The following is a 24,955-nucleotide window of genomic DNA, read 5'->3' as shown; positions in this document are numbered from 1 at the left end:
ACTAAATAGGAAGCACCACTTAAAAATTCACGTTGCGTCTTCCCTCCTACAAAATTCATTCAACCATTCTTCCATTATTTACTCTTTTTTTAAGAGTTGCAATTAAAATAATAATCGGACACATCGCCTTTTATAATGACACACTGGTTCTGGGCAAATGGGCTTCTCATCTGCAATAACTCTGGATTTAGATTCCATGTGGTACAATTTGCTGGGTCACTTGCTATAGGAATTCACTGGGGTCTGACTTCCATCTGCCACAGGAACATAATAATGCACATCAGCTGCCTTGACTCTAGTCTATCGAGCAATAGGTATCTGGGATTCAAGATAGTGAAGCTGGTTTTAATTTCAATTTACCCGAAGGCCTTGGAAGTACTACTGTGCAACTTTTGACTTCAAGGTGACCAGAAAATTAAAGTTTGCCAGTGCAATTTTTTTTATTTAAAAAGTGTCTTAATTTGATCCCCATTAAGTTGCTGTTTATAAGCTTTTTATCTCCCAAGTTATCAACATTCAACTAAAAAGAAACAGTCATCATTAATCAAAAAAAACTTTCATTTTGTTTTTTTAAAAAAGTAAATGTTAATTCAATACTATATTTGAATTGATAGATTTTTTTTCTTTGAGCTTTAGAGAAGCATAGAAAATTATACCTGTCACCCAATCAATCAAATGCTTTAATGTGCGTGAAGCTACCCTCACGAATAATCCCGTCTGCATCATTTCTCAGTGTTATAATTGAACAGCGAGCTCCCGAATGTCCTGATTGTAGCACAGCTACCTGACTTGCATTCAAACTGTACCAGCAGTGCCCAAAAAAATTATTCATAGATGAGGTGTAGATCCGAAACCATAATTTTAAAGAATATATTGTAATAGAGTGAATTATAACCCCTGATAATTGACCTTTTTATTGTTTATATTTTGGGATGCCCAGGTTTCTTTTGTGTGTTTGGCAAGTGAAGTGTTCAGACTGAGATGTTCCTTCACTTGTCTGGAAGTCTGATGAAGGATCAAGATGCAATTCTGCCCATGTACATTTATACAATTTCAATAGGAATAATGCAAAAACTAATGGAACAACACATTTGTGTAATTTACAGCACAAATGCTTGTGACTTTCACTAAACTAAAGTAGACTGAGGTTGTTTTGTGTTTGCTTAATTGAAATTTAAAAAAAAATCTTTCAGATTATATTCAACAGATTATCAAAGATTTGACAGTTACATTATAGGTAGATGGAATAATGACTGAATAATGACAAACAAGGCGCTGAACTAGTATTATAGTACGTGCAAGGATGCAAATAAGTCCAAATCCACCGGGTGGTGACGTACACGTATAATTAATCCTTTGATAATACACTATATATATATATATATATATATATATATCCACACACAGTATATACATCTGCAAAGATACTTTTCATTTCTTCCCAGTACACTTTATTTAATCAATACTCAGTTTGCTCAAGATTAAGGCGATTGCACAAATAAGAAAAACAAATGAATATTACTGCTTGGCTGCCAAATATCCAATATTACAGCTGCTTAATCACATTTAATTTACAAGAGCATTTGAAAAAATTCAGAGAAGTAAAGCCCTCTACATATGCTGCATGTCAATCAATGGATTCACAGGTTTCAACCAGAAACTAATCAACAGGTTTGGTGAATGTCACTCATTTAGTACCGAAGTTCACTTAAATTGTATTTGATCTACAATAGAAAGATATTTTAGGTATACAGGAGTTTTAAGTATTCTCCACTTTGTTTATAAAAAGTCCAGTTTATGCCGTTCTGGCTTAGAATTGCATGGCAAAATTCACAAAACCACATTGTTGATTTGTGTCTTTACCACTATAATTCAAATTTTTAATCTTTGTTGCTATAAATTATAGGTTAGAAGCTTACTTTGAAGTAATTAAAAGTCATGAGGCAAATATTCTCCTTCTGCAATCATTCTCTTGAAGCCAACAATGTACAATATATAAGAAATGTTTGGCTGAATAAAGGGCACAGATGTCCCCATTGGCAGAATGCCCACAAATTAGCATGGACTGCAGAAACCTTCATTATTTCCAAGACACTATGGCCCCCACCCCCCCACTAGAACCAAGTCATCACATGAGAAGTTCTATAATAGAACGTCTTGAAGTGAACTTGAAATAGAAACCTGAGCACTAAAAGCTATAAATTCTAACAAATCTTTGTTTGTTAAAACCTTTCTAGGACATGAGTGAGTAACTATTACGTTTACAAGCTGTTTATTATTAAAATGAGTAAAAGCCCATTGAACATATTTTTAGTTGAACATATATAGTTTATATGTATAAATATATACAGTAAAGTGCAGATCTATAGCAAGGAAACCTTTAGTTTCCTTGAGCCCTTGAAATGCTTCCGCACCTCAGGGCTGCTCCGGTGATTCACATTATAGTGAGGTACCATATGCCCCCGGTACGGCTCATTTTTCCATAATGGGACACAATATCATAAGCAGGATGACAAGGGTCTTAAAAATACAACAAATGTGAACATTCCATATTACTTGCAAGACATCATGTTCAGAAATGTACTCTTTGCTGATATAGGTAAAGGGGATAAAAATATTTGTGCAGAAGTACTAATAGTCTATTATCCCACGGAGAGAATGCGGGCTCCTAATTAACAAGCCATATTTTGGTAACATTTGCTTACACATATAGATTTGTAAGTATCTGAAATTAGAGTAGAATGAAGCAAAATAATTTTACAAGTTAAAGTTAGCTTCAACAATACATGCCTTGGATCTTTCTGGATGCTGTCAATTGACGGTGACCTGGTTGCAGTTTCATCTGCTGGAGTAGCATAATGAAGTCTGGGATAATTTACTTCAGATGGTCGATACTGCACTGGCCTGTACAGGTCACCATAGTTACCCATGGCATTCAGAGCGTAGTTACTTCTTTGGTAAGTCATAGTGTTCCGATGACTGGCTGTTCTTTGCAGGTTACCGACAGCTAGAAATAAAATAGTAAAGTTGTACACATTGAAAACTGNTTTTTTTCAGATTATATAATGTTTGTTTATAAGCACTTGTCAGCATTCAAATCGCAAACAGCAATATTATTCATTTACTCCAAAGAGAACATGCAATTAATACATAAGGTAGAATTAAATTGTTACATTTTGTGTCTAAAGACCATCATTATAACCAAATAGACTTATTAAACAATTTGCCAAAGTTCTCCTGTCCTTCTCTGCTGAAGGGGCTGACCCTTGCTATCCCACAAGTGTCAGTCATTCTTAAATGGCTATTCTCCATGCATGAAGCTTAACAGTGAGCATCAGCTTGTTACTGGTTATTTAACCTTGAGGCCCATCAAAACTAAGCCCAATCCTATCCTCACCCCACATCCACAGAAATGCACTTTCAGCTAGGATCACTTTAATAATATTAATAATCCTTGCATTTGATATTGCGCTTTTCACGTCGGGAGGACGTCCCAAAGCGCTTCACAGAACACACTGTAAAGTGAATTGACTGTATATTTGTGGGAGAACGCGGCAGCCAATTGCGCACAGCAATGTCCCACAAACAGTCGTAGATTGAAAATGACCAATTTATTATTGTTTTTGGTTTTGGAGGGATTATTATTAGGCTCTGTGTGGAGCAAGGAAACTTGCCCAAGGTTTCACCCTCTGCCTGGAATTGAACTCAGGTCTCTCACTTGCAAAGCGAGTGCTCTTACCACTGAGCTACAGGACTTTACATTAATCAGGTGTTGAGGCCAATAGCAATGTACAAACTGGGTGTCTGAGACCAGCTAACAACACAAACCCGATCAAAACTGTGACCTTCTGGTTTGTAACTCCATGTTATGGTGTTATTCCATTCCAAATGTTTACTGTTGAATAACAATGTGTACTTAACCACGGTACACTGTATGATCAAGGAGTACAAATCCATTTAAGTTGGGGGTTGGGGGCATGCTCTAACAAAGTAGCAGAGCCTACTATAAGATGAAGTATTATTCTTATTCACAATCCTTACAATTGAGATCTGTAAACTGGAATAAGAACACAAACACTTCAGCAACAAAACAGGTTGTTACATGAAGTATTAAGGGTACTTCAAAATCCACAAAATGATTCCCTTTATAGGAGCCACCAATAATCTAATACATTTAATTCAGTTTTGTCCTCAGTTCCCATATATTCCAATAAATAGAATCCCAAATAATTCAGTTTTAAATGTTTTTTTTGTTTCAAGAGTACAACAACCTCTCGATTAATGATTCTAAAGGGGGAAAAAAAGTCAACAAATCATTACCTGATCCTGTACGAAACACTGCAGTTTGAGTTCCTTGATGGAGCTCCACTGCTGCATGACTGGGACTGCGATAAACTGGGCTTTGGAGTGTGCGTCCCTCATAGATTGGTGTAATGTGCAAATCAGGGGACATGGCAGAACGCAGTTCATGTCCCAGTTGGCTGTGTTGACTGGCATATGAACTACGTAATCCTGAAAAACAGAAACATGGTTGACTGATTTCTATTGGGTGTCACAGATTGTATTGGTCCTCCTGCTCAATGGTAATTTTGAATGTCAAATACCCAAAGCATCAAAACACAGGAAATCAAATGCATCTCAATACTTTGTTAGATGTAACCTCCCCATTTTGTATTACCCTAAAATGTTCTTATTTTGTATGAATATATTACCTATTAGTGAAAGTCGGCCAAGTAATAGATGCTTTTCAACATATCCGTAAAACCTGTAACTGTGTATCTAACATGAATGTGATTAAAAGAACGACAATAAGTTACATTTGTATTGCGTTTTTCAGGTCGGGAGGACGTTACAAGGCGTTGACAGATAAACAAATAAATTCAACTGAAGGTTTCAGTTAAAATTTACTTTCTAATTAACAATTATTTGCATTTAAAAAGAATGCTATTTAGAAATTCATGACGACGGTATACGATTGCAGATCTATGATCCATTGAGGTAATTCATCTACAAAACTGCTGAGTCACAAATGCATTGGATTCTATATTGTGAATAGAAAAACCTATTGAGGAACAGAGAGTTAATTTGGAAATTGAAAGAGAACAATTGTGCTTTATATTGCTGCTCTCTACATTACAGGCAATGCTGGTGCCTCACTTTCTTTTCTTCACAAATGCTACTTTTGGAAGGAAAGAATATTGTCAATTTTATTCTCATCTCTTTTCCTACAGTTCAAGCATTAGGTGATGGCGTGGGCGAGATACATCCCTTCCTACTATAAACAACATACTCTTATAAGTAACCCAAGAATGCCTGGTGAAGTACACGTGTGTGACATCAAGATCACTACACTTGTCTTTCATTTTAAATTTCCATTGCTGTCTGTAACCTACACTAAACATTTATAGTTATGACTAAATATTGGTCTATGACTGATAGGGGTTAGAAAAAGGGAGTCAGAAAACACCTTCAGCAAAAGAGGAAAGAAAACTGGCAAGGAAAACGATTAGGATTGTGGAGTTGCTGCACTTCAGAAATGGATGAAGAAAATCACGAATGAGAGAGAGTCAAAGGTTTCAAACTCAGCTTTAAAAGGGTTAGAAAGATAAATCAAATCAGGTAGAAAAGGATAAAACCCAAAAGATAAAAAAGCACATACAGTATAGAGATTGGGAAAGATGCGGAGAAGAAGTTATGACAGAATTTGTGCTTTTTAAATAATTGTTTTCGTGCAAACAAAAATAGTTTTTTTTAAAAAAAATTAAGCATTTATTTTGTAGTTAATATTACAGCAATAAGGCTGTTTCCAAAATCTGAGTAGCTTTATTACTGAAATATGAGTTTCCTGATCAGTGAAATGAAAACTTGCGAAAGTAGCCAGTATAGAGGGTTCATAATCGTACTGATGTTTCTGGTAACAGGATTGTACGTAGAACAATGTAAGTTGTCACAACATTTAAATAATAATGGAATCCAACAGCCTTGTTTTGAAGAAGTTCTTCAAACAAAAATCCCATCATCCCATGAAATTGAGATCCCAGTCCTCTTATTAGTTTTCATGGGCACAGAATATAGGAAGAAAAAAAGTTGTACTAAGAATTACTTAATTCAACCACATAAAGATGTACTTTAGATCTATGTCTAATGCCACAAAACAGACCTGCAAGGCTGTCTGGTCGTGGAGGCACCATCCTCTCATATATTTCTGGGGAGTGGAGACAATAAAAATCATCATCAATGGCGAAAGATCTTTGTAGAGGTGCCGTCATATGTTGAGGGACTGCAGTCATGGTCGACCGTGCAGGAGACGAAGATCCAGTGTGAAGTTGGGGTGGAGAGTTCACTCTTGATTGTGCATTAGATAAAGTGAGTGGTGAACCCACTCTCACTGAAGAGCCCAAATTCTGATATGGTGAAGTGGCTCGGCTAGAATTGGTGAGTTGCCTTGTAACTGAAGTAACTCGTTTAATTGTGGCCGGTGATGTAGTTCTTGGTGCGGTGCGAGGAGACCCTGCTCTTGGAGCTGGCAACGTTGAGGACATAAAGACTGTAGAAGCTGTGGATCGAGGTTCAGTTGTTGCTGGGGAACCATAAGGACTTCCTAGGGAGGTTCTTAATGACCCTCTTGATGGTGATATTCCAGTAACATAGGTTGGAGACTGAGTTCTAGATGGAACTGAACTAACTCGTCTCATTGCCCTAGAGGCTGTAAGAGCAACATTCATTGGACCCTGTGTAAAAAAAACACACACGAAAACTATGAAAACTACTGCTGTGAGCAATTGGCTGCTGAATACAGTCAATTCACTTTATAATATAGACTGTGAAGAGCTTTGAGACGTCTCGAAGACATAAGGCACTACATCAAATACAAATATTATTATTATTATTATGAGATTACATTATTTATTAATTTTCCATTAACACTGGACAAAGACAAATGTAATAAATATTAGACAGTGTAAAATTATATTCAACCTAGTGAAAAAAAAAACATTTTATCCTGGTCAGAAAACAACTTATTTATTTTAGTTGAATTTGCTGATCTTAGCTTATGGCACTCTTTTCCATTTCTTTCTTTGCTGCCATTTTTTTAAAGAAACTAATTTTGCATCATCTTATATTCAGCTCAACAGTCATCTTCTCCTTTCTCCAAACAGTTAAAGTAATGGAGAAGTAAAGTTTAATTTTTTTTTCCCTCAAATTGGCTGTCTTCAAACGTTTCGATGTAATTATGGATACTTGGTTTAACATGACAATGATTAATTTCCTCCAAATATACAGTACCTGCACCAGTGTCTGTCCCTCTGGACGTGAGTTTCGAATTAGATGACCACTGTTGACACTGCTGTAAATGGCCTGCAGATTTCTGGGGTCTGCCTTGATCAAGTTTTGGCTGCTATAGTAACCTCCTGGTTCCTGGTAACCACTATCAGAATAGGAATTCATTTGTGTGGAGCTTCGCGAGTTTCCTAAAGATCCTGTATATTGAAGCAGACTGTTAGTAATGAATAAAACTGAAGTTTAAACATAGGTTATTATGGGAAATACATTATTTCATGCAAACATTTTTGAATAATACATCAGACCTTCTTAAGTGTCAATACATAGTGTATAATTTCTACTTAAAAATTCATATAAATAACAGACCCTCACTTTCATGAAGAGACGTTTGTTCAGGTGTGTGAGCTGGCAATCTGTCACAATCTGCTTCAATATTTGAGAGTTGGGGATGTAGGTTGTCAGAAACTCGGTGTCTATTCACTCCTGCTATTGGATCATCTGACAGAAAAGGTACACAACTCAGAACGCTTTAAGATAAAATGATAAAGGTTCAGAAATGACAAAGCGATATGGCATGGAAACAGGGCATTAGCCGCATCTTGCTTGCACAACATGCTTCTGCAAATTGCAAAATTCATGCAATTCCATGCTGCCTTCCTGATTTGCCATTATTTGGTTACAATATATGCAGAGAACATTAAAGGTTAGATTGCTTTTAGTATTTTTCTTTACTCTTTAATACAGTTCTATTCTACGCAGTATTTAATAAATTATCTTCTTGCAGAATAGTCTAGTCTCCTGATCTGATCGCTCCAGGATACCAACCCTATTGTCCTCCATCACAGCCTCAAGCTGCTTTTTAAATGAGTCCTGCATCCTGCCTTCAACCACCCTTCCTGCCAACTTGTTCCAGTTGATAAGACTCGGGGTGTCTGCTATCAGACCTAATTGGCTGACGACATTCAAATGAATTGCAAAACTAAAATCTTGTTAAGAATGGAATATCCCATCCAAAAAACCCTAATTTATTTAAAATAGCTGCAACAAGAATCAAACTACCAAACCTGTAAGGAATAGACAATTGGCAAATCTGAAGGACTTTGTTCTTGTGGGAAACATCAATTAGGACAGCTGCCAGCAATGAGATTCCAAACCTATTTAATATGTCTGCTGGAATACTTTATTTATCATCTCTTTAGAATGATGATATTAAACTGATTTTACTCTCTCTTGGTTCTATTAATACAGACAATGATCATATTTTATTCTTGTGCTTCCCATCTCGAGATCCCATTTCCTGTCACAACTTGGGTTTTCTCGAACACTGTTCAGTGTTATGTTCAGTTCTATCATAACTTGGTGCTGTTTAGTGTTGTGTGGGTTGTTGTATTTGGCAGGTTTATTGTGCCACAGAATTTGTTTATTTTAAAAAAAGGCTTGCCAATACATTACATTTTCCTTTAGAATAAAAAGATTATTGTAGTGGTTTATAAAAAAGCAAACTTTAAACTTTGCTACTTATTTAAGGTACCAATTTGCCAATGATGAACTTATTTTGAGCTATATCCAGATAAATGTAAGATAATAATAATCCTTGCATTTGATACAGTGCCTTATCGTGTCTCAAAGCGCTTCAGAGAATATACTGTAAAGTGAATGGACTGTACATTTTGTGGCCAAAATATGCTCTACACTCAGAAGGTGCACCTATCGTCATCCAAAGACTGGCAATAAACCTTAGAAATCTTTCTCTTTTGTTTTCTTGCAAGAACGTAATCCACACCCTTCACATACAGGATTAATGCTCTCAGAATTGCAAGGTAAGAACCGGGAATTCACAATATTCAGTTATTATTAGGATTGCAATGACAGCCCAAAACAGATGCTGTAGTGAGAACTGCGGAACCAGTGTGTGGTAAGATAGCACCAGAACTGGAGGAAGCACAATAATAGCCATCTGTACAAAGCCTTTATATGTTACAGCCTCACTGTAGCACAGATATAGTCCTTCAAATAAACTCATAAGAAATCCTTCATAAAATCTTAAAACAAATCCCATTTGTTGACTATTCACTCTCTTTGTGAGAATTTTGTTGATGGGGCCATTCATTGTCACTTCTCCAACCCCCCATTCCCTCTCCAGTATTAATCAGTAAGAGAAGTTCTTGGTCAGTACAATGCTGATGACTATGCCAAAGCGGTAATAAATTCATTCATGCACTGACAGTGTTGACATTTCAGCCATTCTGTCAGGATTTGTGTCAGCTGGTACCAGAGCAGCTGCAGTGAGGTTGAACGGGTTTCTGACTAATGCCAAAGGAGGTTGAGACCTCCCTGGAGCACCTCACTCTTCTTCTCAGCCATAATCTGCCGTCTAAATCCTATCCCATTCTTCCATCAACCCCATCCTTGACAAGCTCCATACACTACCTTGTCCCAGAGAGAATCAGTTTCAAAATCTCCACCTGAGCCTTGAATCCCTCCACCCATTTGTGTAATCATTTCCACTCTTATGTATTAGCACTCATTCAACGTTTTAGCCTCGTTTACTTGTCCTGTCCACTGTTAGAGAACATCCGAAATACTTTGGTGGGACAGTTTTCTACCCAGTAAACATTTCCATTGACAGATTTAACTTTATTTATTGCATACAAAAAGATCTAAACTTATCAATACTGAAATAACTGTTTTTAGTTTCTCACTCTTATGCATAAAATAAAATATAGAAAAGCAATAATTTGATGCCATGCCTATCATATTGAAACATCTCAATGTACTAGAGTGCAGTTACTGTGTACGTGCAGACAAACACAGAAGCCAATATAAGAAATAGATCCCCACTATGTATCCTCTCAAACCCTTTTATCATACAAATCTTTGTATATATATCTGATGTTGAAACACTCACATGTCTTTGCAGTAATTAAGTGTAGTGACTGTAGGCGAATATAATGGTTAAGAAGATATATTATCCTTCAACATTCTCTGCTCCAATAAAAAGCGTCCTAACCTCTCTTGCCTCTTACACAGAACACAAGGCAGGAGAAAATTACTTTCAGGGACTAAAATGGGGTTGCTCAGGTTNAAAAAAATAAACCAAGAAAGAGTCAGAGCAACTTAAATGGAATAGGCAGAATTCTGTGGTTAGGGAACGAAAATGTAATACAGCAGGAGAATTAGTGAAGAATTTGTGTTCAGGAGTGAAAAAAGTAGAGCCCCATTATAAGGCAGTATTTGGGGTCCATAAAATCCAAACCAGCACTTGAACAAAAATCAGTCTAAATCTTTTTAGAAAAAAAAGGAACACCTACCATGAATGGCCAACACATATATCTGGAAAATTGAGAATCTGCATCAAAAGATAAGTATAGATATAATTCAATGGACAGATCAAATTATTACCTGCTGGTCTCCAGTGAAAGGATTTCTCAGTGGAACTGGAGAAAGAAAGACAAAAAATAGTGATTTCACTCAATGTGCATTTGCTGTTTTTGATGATGTGGTATTCTTATGCAGTGTGTACACACACAGTTTACTCTTCATTACTTTCAAAACCATTATCGACATAAGATTTTTCATTCAAATTCAGATTGACTATGTGGAAGTTGTAATGACTGTTTGCACTTTAAGGATCATTAGGACAAGTATCTATATTATTTATTTCTGGGTATTTAGATTAGAAATATTTGGGAAACTTTCAAGATAAGGAAGGATGTCTGAGTTTTAAACACAATTATGAGAAAGTAGTCTTTACAAATAAGCGAGGCTTTCTGCATGTGGATCAATTTACAATTACAATTCCTCCCCACAGGTTATTCTTCCTTCCTTTCCCATGGTCTTTTTTTACTTTGCGGGTGATAGCAAACCTAAACATGCAAATATTAAAATATATTGTATTACTATTAGGTACAGTCCTTGCATTACTCAGATTAATAGAAAAGGGTTTCATCTACATTTTTGTGGTTGGTGCTGGGTTACAAGTATCTGGGTGTTGCACATTGATGGCATTTCAGAAAGACAGTAAACCAATTGAACCTGGCTGGAGTTTTTGCATTCCAGCAATGCATCCTGTTTTTTTTAAATGCTGATCAAACTGTTCTTCCTGTATGAAGTGAACTCAAGAATGCCTGGAGAATGCCTGGAGAAAGAAAATATGTATACCTAGACTGACCAACGAGATGGGAACATTTAGCCCTCCAGCCTGTTCTGCTATTCTATTAGATCATGGCTGATCTGTACCTCAACTCCAACTCCAGATAAAAAGCAAGGACTGCAGTGATGCCTGTCGTTGTCTCTATTATTGTACAGCTATCAGTAGAATCGTCAGCTTTTACAAATAAGTAGGAGAAAGGCTGAACACCGAGAATGGAATTCCTACTCTGTGTGCAGGTGCTTCATTATTCTAACTGTTTGGGTCAGAAAGCACTGACACAAATAAGTACATTAAACATTTTATCATTATTATTTCAGCTTAGTATTCTCCATTCCACTGTTTTGTCACATTGTTATATGTGTGCATAAACATCTTATTTTCTGAACAAAATAAGTAACTAGATACCGAAAATTTAACTTGCATTTTTCTAGTGTACTATTAAATTGAATTTGACTGTATTTCAAATGCAACAAAATCAACCTAAGGAGTACTTCATCATCTTGTGGTTTAAATTTTAATGCATATTGTGACTGTACTGAATTATACACTTCAGAATTCATTTCCAGAGATGTAAGCAGAACAACTAACACAGTCAGCTAACAGTATAGGCATAGCTTTACATGTGGAGCACAGCACTGCAGGCAATTCCCTGGAGTATATAACACTGTAGTACAAAAGATAGGAACGGATCTGAGGATCTGCGTCTGAGATAATAATAATAATCCTTGCATTTGATATAGCGCTTTTCACGTCAGGAGGACGTCCCAAAGCGCTTAACAGAACACACTGTAAAGTGAATTGACTGTATATTTGTGGGCAAACGCGGTAGCCAATTGCGCACAGCAATGTCCCACAAACAGTCGTAGATTGAAAATGACCAATTTATTATTGTTTTTGGTTTTGGAGGGATTACTATTAGGCTCTGTGTGGAGTAAGGAAACTTGCCCAAGGTTTCGCCGCCTGGAATTGAACTCAGGTCTCTCGTTTGCAAAGCGAGTGCTCTAACCACTGAGCTACACGACTCCACGACAAGATGACAAGAAAGGCTTGGATGAAGAAGGCCCTTTGGCTCACATGATCTAATTTTCCAGAATACCAATTCTACTGCCTTTCCACTGAACAGGATTCCTAATATCAGGAGATTAAAACTAGTCTAACCCAGCTCACGTTTCCTATCTCTGAACATATGTGTGAGAACCAGCTGTCCTGAGGGAAACCTCAGAGGGCACCAGCTGCTGGAATCAACTGTTCGATTGGGAAGGACGCTACATAAATGCAAGTTGTTGTTGTTGGTCTTTCAAATCCGTTAACCCATTCCAGATATTTTTAACCTCTGCATAAAGAAATACCTCCTGGCAATCTTAATGGCTTCAGAATCCTTCCTCAACTAACAATTCATAACATAACATGTAGGAGCCGGTGTAGGCCATTCGGCCTTCGAGCCTGCCCCGCCATTCAATCATGGCTGATCTTCTAATCTAACTCCAGCTAATAATAATAATAATAATATAATAATAATCCTTGCATTTGATATAGCGCTTTTCACGTCGGGAGGACGTCCCAAAGCGCTTCACAGAATAGACTGTAAAGTGAATTGACTGTATATTTGTGGGCGAACGCGGCAGCCAATTGCGTTCAATAACCTGACCATGCCTTATCCCCATATCCCTTAATCCCTTTTGCAATAAGAAATCTATCTATCTCAGTCTTGAATATGTTCCAGGAAAATTTGCAATTCTCTTGTGAATGGATGCTTGTGCTGGTGGGCCAGTTCCAAGGTGTTCACTGCGTATGAATCCAGCTCAACAACAACTTGGATTTATATGCCCTCCCCGGACGGCGTCTCAGAGCGCTTTACAGTTTCGGATCCCGAGACTGAGCCGGGGGGGTGGGGGGGAAGGTGACCAAAGGCTCGGTCGAAAAGAAAGGTCTTCAGCAGAGACCTGAAAATGGGAAGGGAGGGAGCGAGACGAAGGGAGTGAGGAAGGCAGTTCCAGAGCAGATGTACTGCTGGCGGTTTGTGAGGTAGGAGTCGAACCAGGTGAGTGCGGTCCAACTGAGGTGGATGGCGGAGCAAAGGCGTTGGAGGAGTATGGCGTGATAGACTGTGTCGAACGCGACGGAGAGGTCCAGGAGGACAAGCAGGCAGAAGGAGCCCTGGTCACAGATGGAGAGGATGTCGTTTGCGACTTTCACAAGCGCAGTCTCTGTACTGTGGGCAGGGCGGAAAAAAGGACTGGAGGGTTTCGAAGAGGGAGTGGGAGGAGAGGTGTCCACGGAGTTCGTTGGCCACAACCCGTTCTAGAGCTTTTGAGAGGAAGGGCAGGTTAGAAATAGAGCGGTTAGAAATAGGGCAGACCTGTGAGTAGCAGAATGTTTATCTGCTGAGCTTCAATATTCAGCAAACTATTGGAATCAATCTGGATTAGTAAAGTATGTATTCCAGGACTAGGGCACCTACTTTAGATAGTACTAATGGAACATATAATGCATTCAAAATCAGAATATCAATTCATATCTAGCCATTTGACTGCTCAATCTATAGATTAAGATTTGTACCTATTGTACTATTGGTTATGCAAGATCCAGAAATCTCTCATCTTTCCCCTTGGGCATTCAAATGACAGGATGTGGGTCAACCAATCCATCTTCATGGAAATGGTCTTACACCTGCTCTGTGTCCACACTCCGTTCCTTATGTGACCTGTGAGTGGCAGAATGTTTATCTGCTGAGCTTTAATATTCAACAAAACCAGTTGGCCGTGTCTGGCCTATTGCTGAGTCTGCAGCTAACTTCATTTTGAAGCATCAGGCAATGGAAGACAAGCTTTACAGATGTTATGGGAATTAGTCACCAGGAAGGATCAGTTACACTTCATTTAAATTTCAAAGTAGGACCTGACATCAGCCAGTGTCTGTACTGGGAGGTGATCAGCATCAGATACATTAGATCTCTAAATAAGACAGCAGTGATCAAAAATGAGGGACATTTTTCAGAATGAAAAATTATATTACCATCATCATCATCCCCAGAAGAAAGTAACTGCAGTAAATATCTCTACACTGGTTTTCCTCATCCCTACGATATTGTCCACCTCTGCCCCCATCTCTAACCAAATGCCACTGAAAACCCTTATTTACCTTCATTACTTCCCGCCTAGACATTTCTAATGCATTCCTCGCTGTCTCCCTAGCTCCACAATCAATCTCCTGCCAATCCAAAATTCTTCTGCCCATATCCTCACCTGCACCAAACTCCATATGCCTAGTCAACACTCTAGACAATACCCTCGTCACTGCCAGGTTCCACTCCACTGATCGTAACAGATTGGTTACAAGACAGCACTTCCAACACTACTGTATACCAGAATGCATTATGTTAGCCTATACAATGTACAGTAACGCTTAAGTTATCAGGTTGACATGGCTACAAGCAACGGCTGCTGCTGCCACCTCATCTCACACAGTTCATTTTGTCAATAGGGTTATGTGTTGAAAACCCTATCAACTCCAACACAGCCCATTTGGTTTCTATTGCTCAATTATACAATGCATTTTATGTTCTCAACCTTTTTTTAAAAAAAAACATGCAGGTAAACAGATTAGGTGTTTAAATATAAAATTGATTATCAATTGCTACCAAGGATGCTATGTTTCGTACCTCCTATGATACGGTTGTTTAGATCCTATTCTTAAAGAACAATGCTGACATACTATCAATAATGAATCACTGAAATGTATTTTATGATCTTTAGTGCACTAGCTAGCCAACCAGCTCAGTATGGTCCGAAAGAGTATAAATCAAAGCTGATCAAAGCTACTCAAATAACTAAGCAAGACAGATTTTGAAACCTCATAGAACAATCAATTAGTGTAGCACAACACGATTAACAGGGATCTTTTTCTAATAACATGTCCAATACTTCACNAAAAAAGCAATGTTCAACCAATTATATTTCATATAAACTGAAACGATAATGCAGATGAAGAATCGATAGCAATAGTCAGGAGGATGTATCTTGACATTAGAATTGTAAGAAATAAAGTGACACTGTAGAAGGTATCATCAGGAGACAGAAAAGCACCAAAGACTCGCCTGATGCTGTACCTGATGCTAGTGATGCTAGGAGATTCCGTTCCCAGCTTGCATCTTTCTAGCTGATTTGCAACAATCTGCCGTTCCAACTCAAGCTCTCTCGTCAGCCTTTCAAACTGGAGCTCCTACAGCAAAAGAGAAGGGACAGTAAAAGCACGAGTGTAAAAAAAATCACATTAAATATGAACAGATTCAAGTCCACACATGTTAAATGTAAATAAAGTTGCTTCGCTATACGCTAAATGACAAGTGACACATCAGCTCGATTGTTAAATGAAGAAAACAGTACCTTCTCATCTTGTCCCTCCCACTCATTACCATCAAGCAGAGATTCATAATCTGTAACAAAATAAAGCTACCCCACCAGGAGATCATTCAGCATGAAATCTCCACCCCTCTTCAATCCACATCTTAGTATATTAGTTTCTTGCTTTCATCCTCTCTGGGACCCTTTGCAGTGGGTCCACTAATTATCTTGCATGCACACATCACAGCAATGATTCTCAGCCTTCCAACAATTACTGGTACTGCAGCATATGACACGGTGGTTTGAGTACACACCTCCTCCAGCTCTGCTTCTGACTGAGGAACATCAGATGATCCATCACCCCACCATTCCCCAACATGTTTTTCTCTGCAATATTCCTATCCATGCTATTTCCATGCATTTTCAGGTCACAAATAATAAATCATTTAAATCGCACAGCTAACATACCTGTACTTATGCCATTGTGCTTAAATCACTGCTTGTATGCTTTTTATTTCAGGCAGGAGAGAGAATTCCGTCTCGGCTCTATTGGCCAGATTCAGCAGCATAGCTTTACATCATAATAGCAGCCCTCCCCCTCCAGCAAAGCTGATCACATGTAAACCGTACTGAAGAGATATGAAGACACTGAAAACTATATGCGTTACCCTCTGAAGATGCTGTTAATCAAGGATACTACAATCAATAGGCATCACAGAAAACAATTTGTTCCGTTTCTGGCTTTTTTGGGGGGGAATCCACCACATAAATTGCATTTATTTAAACCAGCCTCTGTTGCCTAGCAATATAGTACCTTGACTCTCTAGCACTTCGGAACAATGTAGTAGTGAGATCTCATATTTTTTGGCTAAAAGATACAAGATGTGTATGATTTAGTATGCAAATCATATATTGTATACTCATTCAAAACTGTGAAATTTTACATTTCACATTTCTGATGGAATACATCTGCTATACATCATGTAAATTAGATCCAGACGCTATATTCAAGTTTTATACAATTAAACAGTTTTATACAATTGAGTAGTTTTATATTCAATCTTGTTAACTCAGTATTGTTTGCATTATTAGGTATACTGTGTTGTAAACTGATGTCTTCCAGAATGAACTTGTAAATCTTCACAAGATCTACCACAATCTCTAGAAACTGATCTTGCAGAAACTCAGGTTTGGATATGTGCAGGAGTCACAACGGACATCCTCTCCTAAAAACAAATTAGTCTAGACTGACACTCCAGTGCAGGAGAAATGAAATGCTGCAGTGTCAGAGGTGTAGTCTTGGGATAAGGTCCTATTTGCATATTTGGTGGGGGATTTAAAGGTTCCATATTGCTATTTGAACAGAAAAGGGAGTCGTTCCCTTTCTGCTCATTAATTGGACATTCACCTACCTGTCCATCGGTGGTCAGGCCTTCAAGCTTTTTGCTCCTACCCTATGGAATTCCATCCTAGAGTCCCTTCACCCCTTCCTTGCCTCTTTCAAGGCTCATCTCAAGACCTTCCTCTTTGGCCGTGCCCTCAGTCATCCTCTCACCCCCACCTCCCTTGCCCTCCATCCCTTTTGAATCCGAACCCTAACTAGGGAGCAAAGTCTTGCTGCCCGGTGCCTTGCGACGTCCTCCCAATGTGAAAGGTGTTAGATAAATGCAATTTGCTGTTCTTTGATTCAGACACAGAAGCCATCGAAATCCTAGAGAAAGGCAAGTTGCCAATGAATTGTTATTCACCCTCTTGCTTAAGTAAACAGCAGGAATCAGCTGATAGAGCCACATAGAGTTTGAAAAGAAAGCACAGAAGAGGGTGTGCCTGCATGGAACAAAACCAGCATTCATTGTTTTAAAGGGAAAAACTACATCTACATTAGTTCTAAACAAAACCACAGTGTTTCAGAATGTACTTATTTAAACATAACCCCCCAGTGTTGTATGCAAAATAAACCACTTGTAGTTATTAGCCTTAAGAATCTTTCAGATTTTCTTTTTGCCAAATACATTAGGGAGCCATACAAGAGAAAACAAAAAGATTGCAATGAGGTAAGAACAGATGTAGGAATTGGACTGAATTTTGTCACATGCTGATGGGACTCAATTCTTTCACTGAAAGAGATTATGTTCTTCCTGCATACTCAACACTGTAGATCGACAGAGTAATACTCACATAATAGGGGAATAAACTAAGGAATTAGTGTTGAATAGATTTATAATGATTCCTCATGGGGAAAATGTCAGGGCTTGGGATCTGCATAGAGAACTTTACCAAAGCATTTCTAAGAGTTTTAACTGCTGCATACTTTTCAATTAAATAATTCAATCATAATTAATAATACATGCTCAAAGCCAGCTTTTACAAAGATAGAAATTCTAGCCTTTGGTTCATTAAGCAGTAGACTTCAATTTTTGTCCACAAAACACTCAGTAACTGCACTTCACGGTACATCCTGTGCAGCGCTTGAGATGCCTTGATGACGCGATAAGACGCTAAATCAAATGCAAAAATTATTTACTGGATTTTGTGATCTATTCTTTCAACCGGTCAGTCTAAGATTCTGTGATTAAGTTATAAAATGATGTAGAACGTCTGAGGAATGTGGTTACTAATAAGTACAACACTAGATAAGAGTAGAACACTTGAGTAGATTATATGCCCAGTTTGTACTGTCAATTATAAACACGCTTTTTGTATTTCCCGTACAGTCAACAATGATGGCAGCAAGAAGCTTCCAGGAAATGAAATGTCGATTCCTCCAGAATTCCACTAGGTGGTGTCCTTCAAAACTGAGGAGAATCCAGTTACAATGCAGCTACAGACAAGCTACTCCACCCTGGTTTGCACCCATCTGCTTTTACTGTGTCTCAGTCAGATTTCATGTTGTTCTAGCTTGTCATGACAGCCAGACTCACAAATTTATTTTAAAAGCTTTAGGCTCAACTTGGATTGCCACCACAAATCAGCAAAATGCAATGTAATGACATTAATTATGAAATTCCAGTGGCCTGCATGTACAATTCATGCGAGTTTGCAGTTCATTACAAGTAAAACTGCTTCAAATTAGATGAAGTGCTTTGAGTGAACAGACACAGAACATCTCATGCTAAATTCAATATAAAATGAGAATGAACAATGTTCATAGTCATTAAGGGTGAGCTTCTGAGTCTAAACACACATTTATATAGTATCCTTCATGTAGGATAACATCTCAGTCTACTTCACAATGACAGGGTTGGATGCCAAGCAACAACAACAACAAAATTACATTTGTATAGTGCCTTTCATGTGTTGGGAGGATGTCCCAAGGTGCTGGACAGTCAAGCGTTTCTGACCTGAGTCTTCGGGATTGGGAAGGGGGGAGGGCAGGGGGGAAGGAGGGTGATCGAAAGCACGGTCAAAGAGGAGGGTCTTGAGATGGGTTCTGAAGGAGACAAGGGAGGGGGCGAGGCAGATGGACTGCGGGGTGGAGTATGGAGTTCCAGAGGGTGGGGGCAGAGTGGGGGTGGGCGTCAATGATTGTAGATGCAGTCAAAGAGGAAGTTTTTTTTTAAAAAGACAGGATTGGAAGACAGAGGGGGACGAGATGGAGGGAGTTCCAGTTAGGCATACTAGCTGAAGACTCACCCACCGATGGTGAGGCAAGGTGAAAGATATGTCGCAGGCCCGAGTTAGTCAGGACCATGAAATCAATTCATTGGGAGACAGGGAGCCAATGGTGCCAGTTACAGCATGGGATCTGAAGTGCATAAAATTCTATCCTGCCTCATAATATAGGGCACCATCAAAAGTGACTCCCTCTTTCACACACACACGACATACACAGAAAGCTTGCTAGTTCCATCGATGCACATCACACTTCAAAACACGTCGTCGCACTTCAAAGCACATTATTTTGCTTCGCATTCTGTTATTGTGCTGACATGTTTTGAGGCACGACAATAGAAATTCAAGCAGAATTTGAAGTGCAGTGATGGATTTAGGTGGCATAATGTCAGATTTTGAGATTTAAAAAAATGCCGGGGTCTGTGACCCGATCGCCGTATTAATGCACATAACTACATAACTGGATTCCAGTGAATTTTACAAGGAAAGGGGGGGAAGAAAAAAAACATTTGGGGGATTCAAAGAAACATTCTTTAAAAATTCATGTCAAGATACACACCAGATGAAAACTGGTATGAAATTATCAGATGAAATTGTGAAAATGTACATGGTGTGGTCAGATGGGGTTAGGGGAAAGAGAAACAATAAACTGCAAATCAAAACAGAGATGTCAAGAAACTCGTCATTTTATGGAGCCACCAGAAGGGAGGGCCTGCTTATCACAGTGCTCTCCTCTGGCCATAATTGGACTTATGCTGTCAGTACTAAAGTACAGAAGCATATATGATAATAGTCTTCCTTATATTAGCATAACAGAATAGCAGCAACTCACAAAACACTGTGGCAGCATAGTATGAAAGTACTATCTAATCCCTGGGTTTGTTCATTTGTTCAGAAGACAACAATAACCTTACATTTATATAGGACTGTTCACGTAGGTAGTGACTTGAAGCATATAGTATCCAACTGAAGACAATTATTTTAATGTTTGTGAGGCTCACAAAACTAGTCCTGAAAGAGTCTACATATAGGTCAGCGGAATTAAAAAATAATGTTTGGCCTCAAACCCAGTCCATCTAGGTTTGAATTCCAGATACTCAGAGTCCAGTAAACCAAGGTTTACAGTATNAAAAAATACTTTTCAGTTACCATTTAGCCAGCTTTTTTTTTGGTAAGTCATAAACGTTTCAAAAATGCAATAGTAATTTTTTGGGGTCAGCTGGGTAGCTAACATATATGGATGCTTAAGAGTATCCAAACGAGACAGAGTTCCATATGCCACAAATGCAAGGAAATGTCCATCCTTGAAATGGAATACATTTTTGACATGGTCCATAAGTTAATATTTGATGTACTTTTTCCCTGTCCAAACAGGAAAACGCTACACTGGTCACAGGCCTTGGCAAGACTGCCCTAGGGCGAGTAAGTTCTATGGAATGCACAGATTTAATGAAAACTTATAATTTTCCAATTTTTATTGTTCCAGTGTTGAAATATATTCAGGTGAATGTCTACAACATCCCCTTATCAGTACATTTAGAGGGAGCTATTTCATATGCCAGTAAGCTTGGTGCACTTTGATGTGTTTATAATAAGAAATCCCATTCAATGCATATATTGTCAAAGTCTGCTAAACTTGCCGGCAGGCACAGGGTGCATCACTATTTAAGTGTCTCTGAGAAGCAGTTTAGGAGACACCAGAGAGCTTGACATTTTGCGTGGAATTTGAATTCCCTCTGCATTCCTTAAACCACTATGCCACTTTCTCCCCAAGCATTCTTTATTTTGTCTTTTCATACAAACTTCTAGGGAATAAAGCAAGTGCTATGGAAGGGGAGTAAAGAATAAAAGAGTCACTGAGGTGATCCCTGAATGTTGCAGTATACAGTTTTAGGTGGCACTATTTCCTCCCTACTGGGGACAAGGAGAGTTCAAGATACAAGCTGGGCAGAAAATCTACATTTAACCCCCCCAAAAATGCATGAATTGAAGGGATCCATATCACAACTAAACACATGTCAGAGATTAAAACAAAAGACAGTGCTGACAATCAAATTATAGCAGCATCATTTTAGAGCTAATGTTATAAGACTGAATGGTACAGAACAGAAAAGCCGACATTCAGCTGTGCTTAAAAAAATACGAGCTTTGTATCTGGTGATCTATTGTGAGTTGTGTCCCTCTTAGAATATTTGTAATGAGTCGATACTCAATTGTAAATTCATGAAACATTATATCGTTAAATGGTTTAATATATAAAGTATAAAATTTGTTAAGGTAAACTAGGAATTGAATTAACTCAAAGCATTCCCACCCTCACTCCAGGTACAATGTGATTCGCCTCCAGTAACCAATATCTAAGCAGAGAAACTAATAAGGAGAAAAACAAAATGTCAGCTTTCAATGAGGGTATAAATAAGCTGGAAAAGTAAGTAATTAAAGCTACATGTATTATATATTTCAGTCTTTGACAGACTGGGAAGGAGGAAAGAAGATCGTCACAGAGAGTTCTCCCCAGTTGGACTTTTTAAAAAATCTTTACCATGGCATATTATTATTGTTTATTTATTGGGAGCAATAACAGCTCCTGTTAACCCTGCAAGCCCTAACAGGTAGAGTGGTCCTTTCTGGACAAGCAGTGTGAATGCTTGCCAGACATTGCTCTTATTGCCAAGCTTTGCAGTTGTAGCTCAACTTCAGCAATACCCAACACACAGTCTGTGCCTAATATTCTGTGGAAGATAAGTAAGCACGATACAACTCCAGGGAGTGTGCATTCCATTTCAACACACAGGAATTTCCAATGTGTAGGTGGGATGTATGGAACTCTTTCGTTTGGATGTTCGTAAGCATCGTGACGAGTTTTTACACGTGTCAGACACCTGACAGATCAAAAAAAATTATGGCACTTTAGACTTTCAAGGGCAATGGTATTTTTTAAAAAAGCATGAATCAGCAACTCTAAAAGTATGGATTTTTGCAGAATTCTGAAAATTACTTAGGTGCACGATAGGGTTATCAGCAAGGGTCACTAAACAATTAGAAGTTGCAACATGGGCTAAATTTCCCCTCCCTAGCCTGAGGAAACTATTGCCAAATGAAGCACCCAACACTGCTTTCCTGGGTAAAATCAGCCAACGTAACACAACACAGGACTTTCATAGTCTGTTCAACATTAGGCAGTGACATTAACACCCACACACACACACACACACAAAAGGGGAGGTTCCATCTGCTTTCTTTGACCCTATACAACCACTCTAGCTGGCAGCAATTTAAATAAAATACATATAAAAATGGTCTAAATTGCATCCTTTGTTCAATAAAAAAAGTGGCCAAAATATTTACACAACTTGAACTATAGCAAGCTCTTTCATGGCTTACAGGTTACGATTTCTATAACTATTCGTACAAGAGAAGATTTTCAAATGATTTTTCTACTTACCCCGAATGTCTAAGTGTTAATGATTACCAACAGAAACGTCTTTCTCCAAATATTAAGCACATTCTATCTTAACAATATAAAAACCCTTGAATAGACTGTGGTAGCACATTCCCACACGCTTCTTATTCTACAGGAAGCAGTACAAGGTAGAAAAAGATTATTTCTGCCACACCTCCAAGTTTATGAAGGTAGAGGTGGAGAAAAGCAGCTTAGTCATTCTGAGAATGACCAGGCAAACATTTCCATTGTGTTAATCTATGTACTTTCATTTTAAACCTTAATAAAAGGAAAATAGCTCAAGTGTATTGTGCTGTAGCTCTGTTTCCATGGAGTGGTTCCGTATAGAATATACAGTCAAATCTGTTTCCATAGGCCATTCTGGTAATTGACCCAAAGTGGCCTTTATGTAGTGACATTTTACCCACAAAATATAGTCAATTCACTTTACAGTATATTCCGTGAAGTGCTTTGAGACGTCTCAAAGACATGATAAGCCACTATAACAAATGCAAGGTTTATTACTATTATTATGTAAGGATGGCATCTGGTAAGTGTTTGTTGGTTCATTAACTGGGCCTGAAAATAAAAACAAAAAAAGTCTGTGGACTCGCACATGGGTTTCTGCTGGACTCCTAGCACACTTACCAATGCCGCCTCACCGGTGAGACGGGAAGCTGTAAGCACCAGGTGGGCAGCTCAATGCTGCATTGGTAAATGCAATAGGACTTTAGCTGAAGTCAACAAGTGTGCCCGTGGACACTGGTAATGCATTAATGTAATTACACTTAAATTCACTTAGAACTGGCCACTGAAAAGGGTGTCTATACACTGACAGGGCTAAAATAGAGTGGCCATTGGTTGCGATAGACATTTAGTTGCTGAATAGAGGTAGTTGCTGTAACAGGTTTGACTGTATTCTTTATTTTTGAATTTATCTAGAGCAAAATCAATAAGTTGATTAAAGTTTCCAAATAAAAGGGGTACAGTACATAATTATTCAGAATACAATCATAGTAGGAAGTCCCCCACCACACCCCACTTCCAACAAAGCAGAGTAGTACAAGGCAGGAGACATTCATCCTTCAACAGTGACTTTTAAAAATGTTCTGAACACATTGCACATTAAATATAATAAACTCCTGATAACTCAACCCAGTCTTAAATTGTCACAATCATTTAAGTCATCATGCCATCAATATTGCTGTACCTGCTCTTTAACTGAAGCCAAAATGGTGTTAGCTGTTGTTTCGGATTCCATGGCTAGGTCAGTGCAGGCTTCCTTGGTGGGCAGCAACCCCTCATCCACCAATCGAGACTGTTCAGGAGCTGGCATTCCACCTGCATTACACAAAGGTGAGGCTTATCAAAATGGTTTGTATGCCTGTACAACTTGCATATTTTAACAGCAATTCATTAACTTTCTCCTCTTACTCATCCTTCTCGTATTTTTTTTAAAACAAACTTCAAAACATAACATTAGTTCCAAACTACATGGCACAAAAACAAAATGTTAAGAAAATTATATTTCTTCCTGCAACAATACTGAATCGATACTTTTGATTTGTGTTCATTCATAAAATGCAGGCTTGATGTAAAACTTAAACAGGTTATGAAAATGCAAAATAATTTAAATATTCTTGAAATATTATTGCATCACCCAAACTAGCCAACCTAAATTCATATACCAACCAGAACTACTGCAGAAGTCGATCATAAGGCTCTAGGTACCTCAACCCACTTTAAATGAGGTCAATCACCAGCCAGTGCTTTCTCAGTGACACCACTGATCAAATAATCGGCAATGTCACTGTGCAGTGCACAGAAAACTGACTCTATTATAAGCATATCACGCTTAAAAATGCATCATTGTTCAGTCGCAGGAGATGGAAGAGGTAGGATAAGAAAAGATCATGGAAGCAATGAAGGCAAAGATGACGGTCTTCAAAGTTAATCTCTGGGGGATAGGGAGCTGGGTGAACAGTGCCTGGCGCGAGAGAGGAAGTGGATTGCAGATTATAGATAGTCTGGAGCTTCTGAAGGCTGTTGGAAGTAAAAAAAACAACAACTTGGATATATATAGCGCCCTCCATACCGGACGGCGTCTCAGAGCGCTTTACA

At 38.4% G+C, this 24,955-nt stretch overlaps 1 protein-coding gene across 7 annotated transcripts in view; it reads right to left on the bottom strand.

Moving 5' to 3' along the window:
- Nucleotides 1-24,955, bottom strand: part of pkp4 (plakophilin 4) — a 53,488-nt gene that overhangs the window by 12,395 nt on the left and 16,138 nt on the right. For 3 of the 7 annotated variants that reach the window (XM_042336070.1, XM_042336069.1, XM_042336064.1), the window contains exons 2-9: nucleotides 24,045-24,175; nucleotides 15,534-15,658; nucleotides 10,687-10,721; nucleotides 7,651-7,782; nucleotides 7,288-7,481; nucleotides 6,161-6,731; nucleotides 4,321-4,512; nucleotides 2,791-3,007 (exon numbers count right to left, since the gene is read on the bottom strand). In XM_042336070.1, coding sequence (XP_042192004.1) covers nucleotides 2,791-3,007; nucleotides 4,321-4,512; nucleotides 6,161-6,731; nucleotides 7,288-7,481; nucleotides 7,651-7,782; nucleotides 10,687-10,721; nucleotides 15,534-15,658; nucleotides 24,045-24,170 — 1,592 coding nt within the window. In that variant the 5' untranslated portion in view covers nucleotides 24,171-24,175. The remainder of the gene's footprint in view (nucleotides 1-2,790; nucleotides 3,008-4,320; nucleotides 4,513-6,160; nucleotides 6,732-7,287; nucleotides 7,482-7,650; nucleotides 7,783-10,686; nucleotides 10,722-15,533; nucleotides 15,659-24,044; nucleotides 24,176-24,955) is intronic. The other 4 variants (XM_042336065.1, XM_042336066.1, XM_042336067.1 and 1 more) reach the window with 4 other exon arrangements.

This window comes from Callorhinchus milii, unplaced genomic scaffold, assembly GCF_018977255.1.
Source record: "Callorhinchus milii isolate IMCB2004 unplaced genomic scaffold, IMCB_Cmil_1.0 Scaffold6, whole genome shotgun sequence".
NCBI lineage: Eukaryota > Metazoa > Chordata > Chondrichthyes > Chimaeriformes > Callorhinchidae > Callorhinchus > Callorhinchus milii.
Note: the sequence above shows the minus strand (reverse complement) of the source record. Positions and strands in the feature narration are given on the sequence as shown.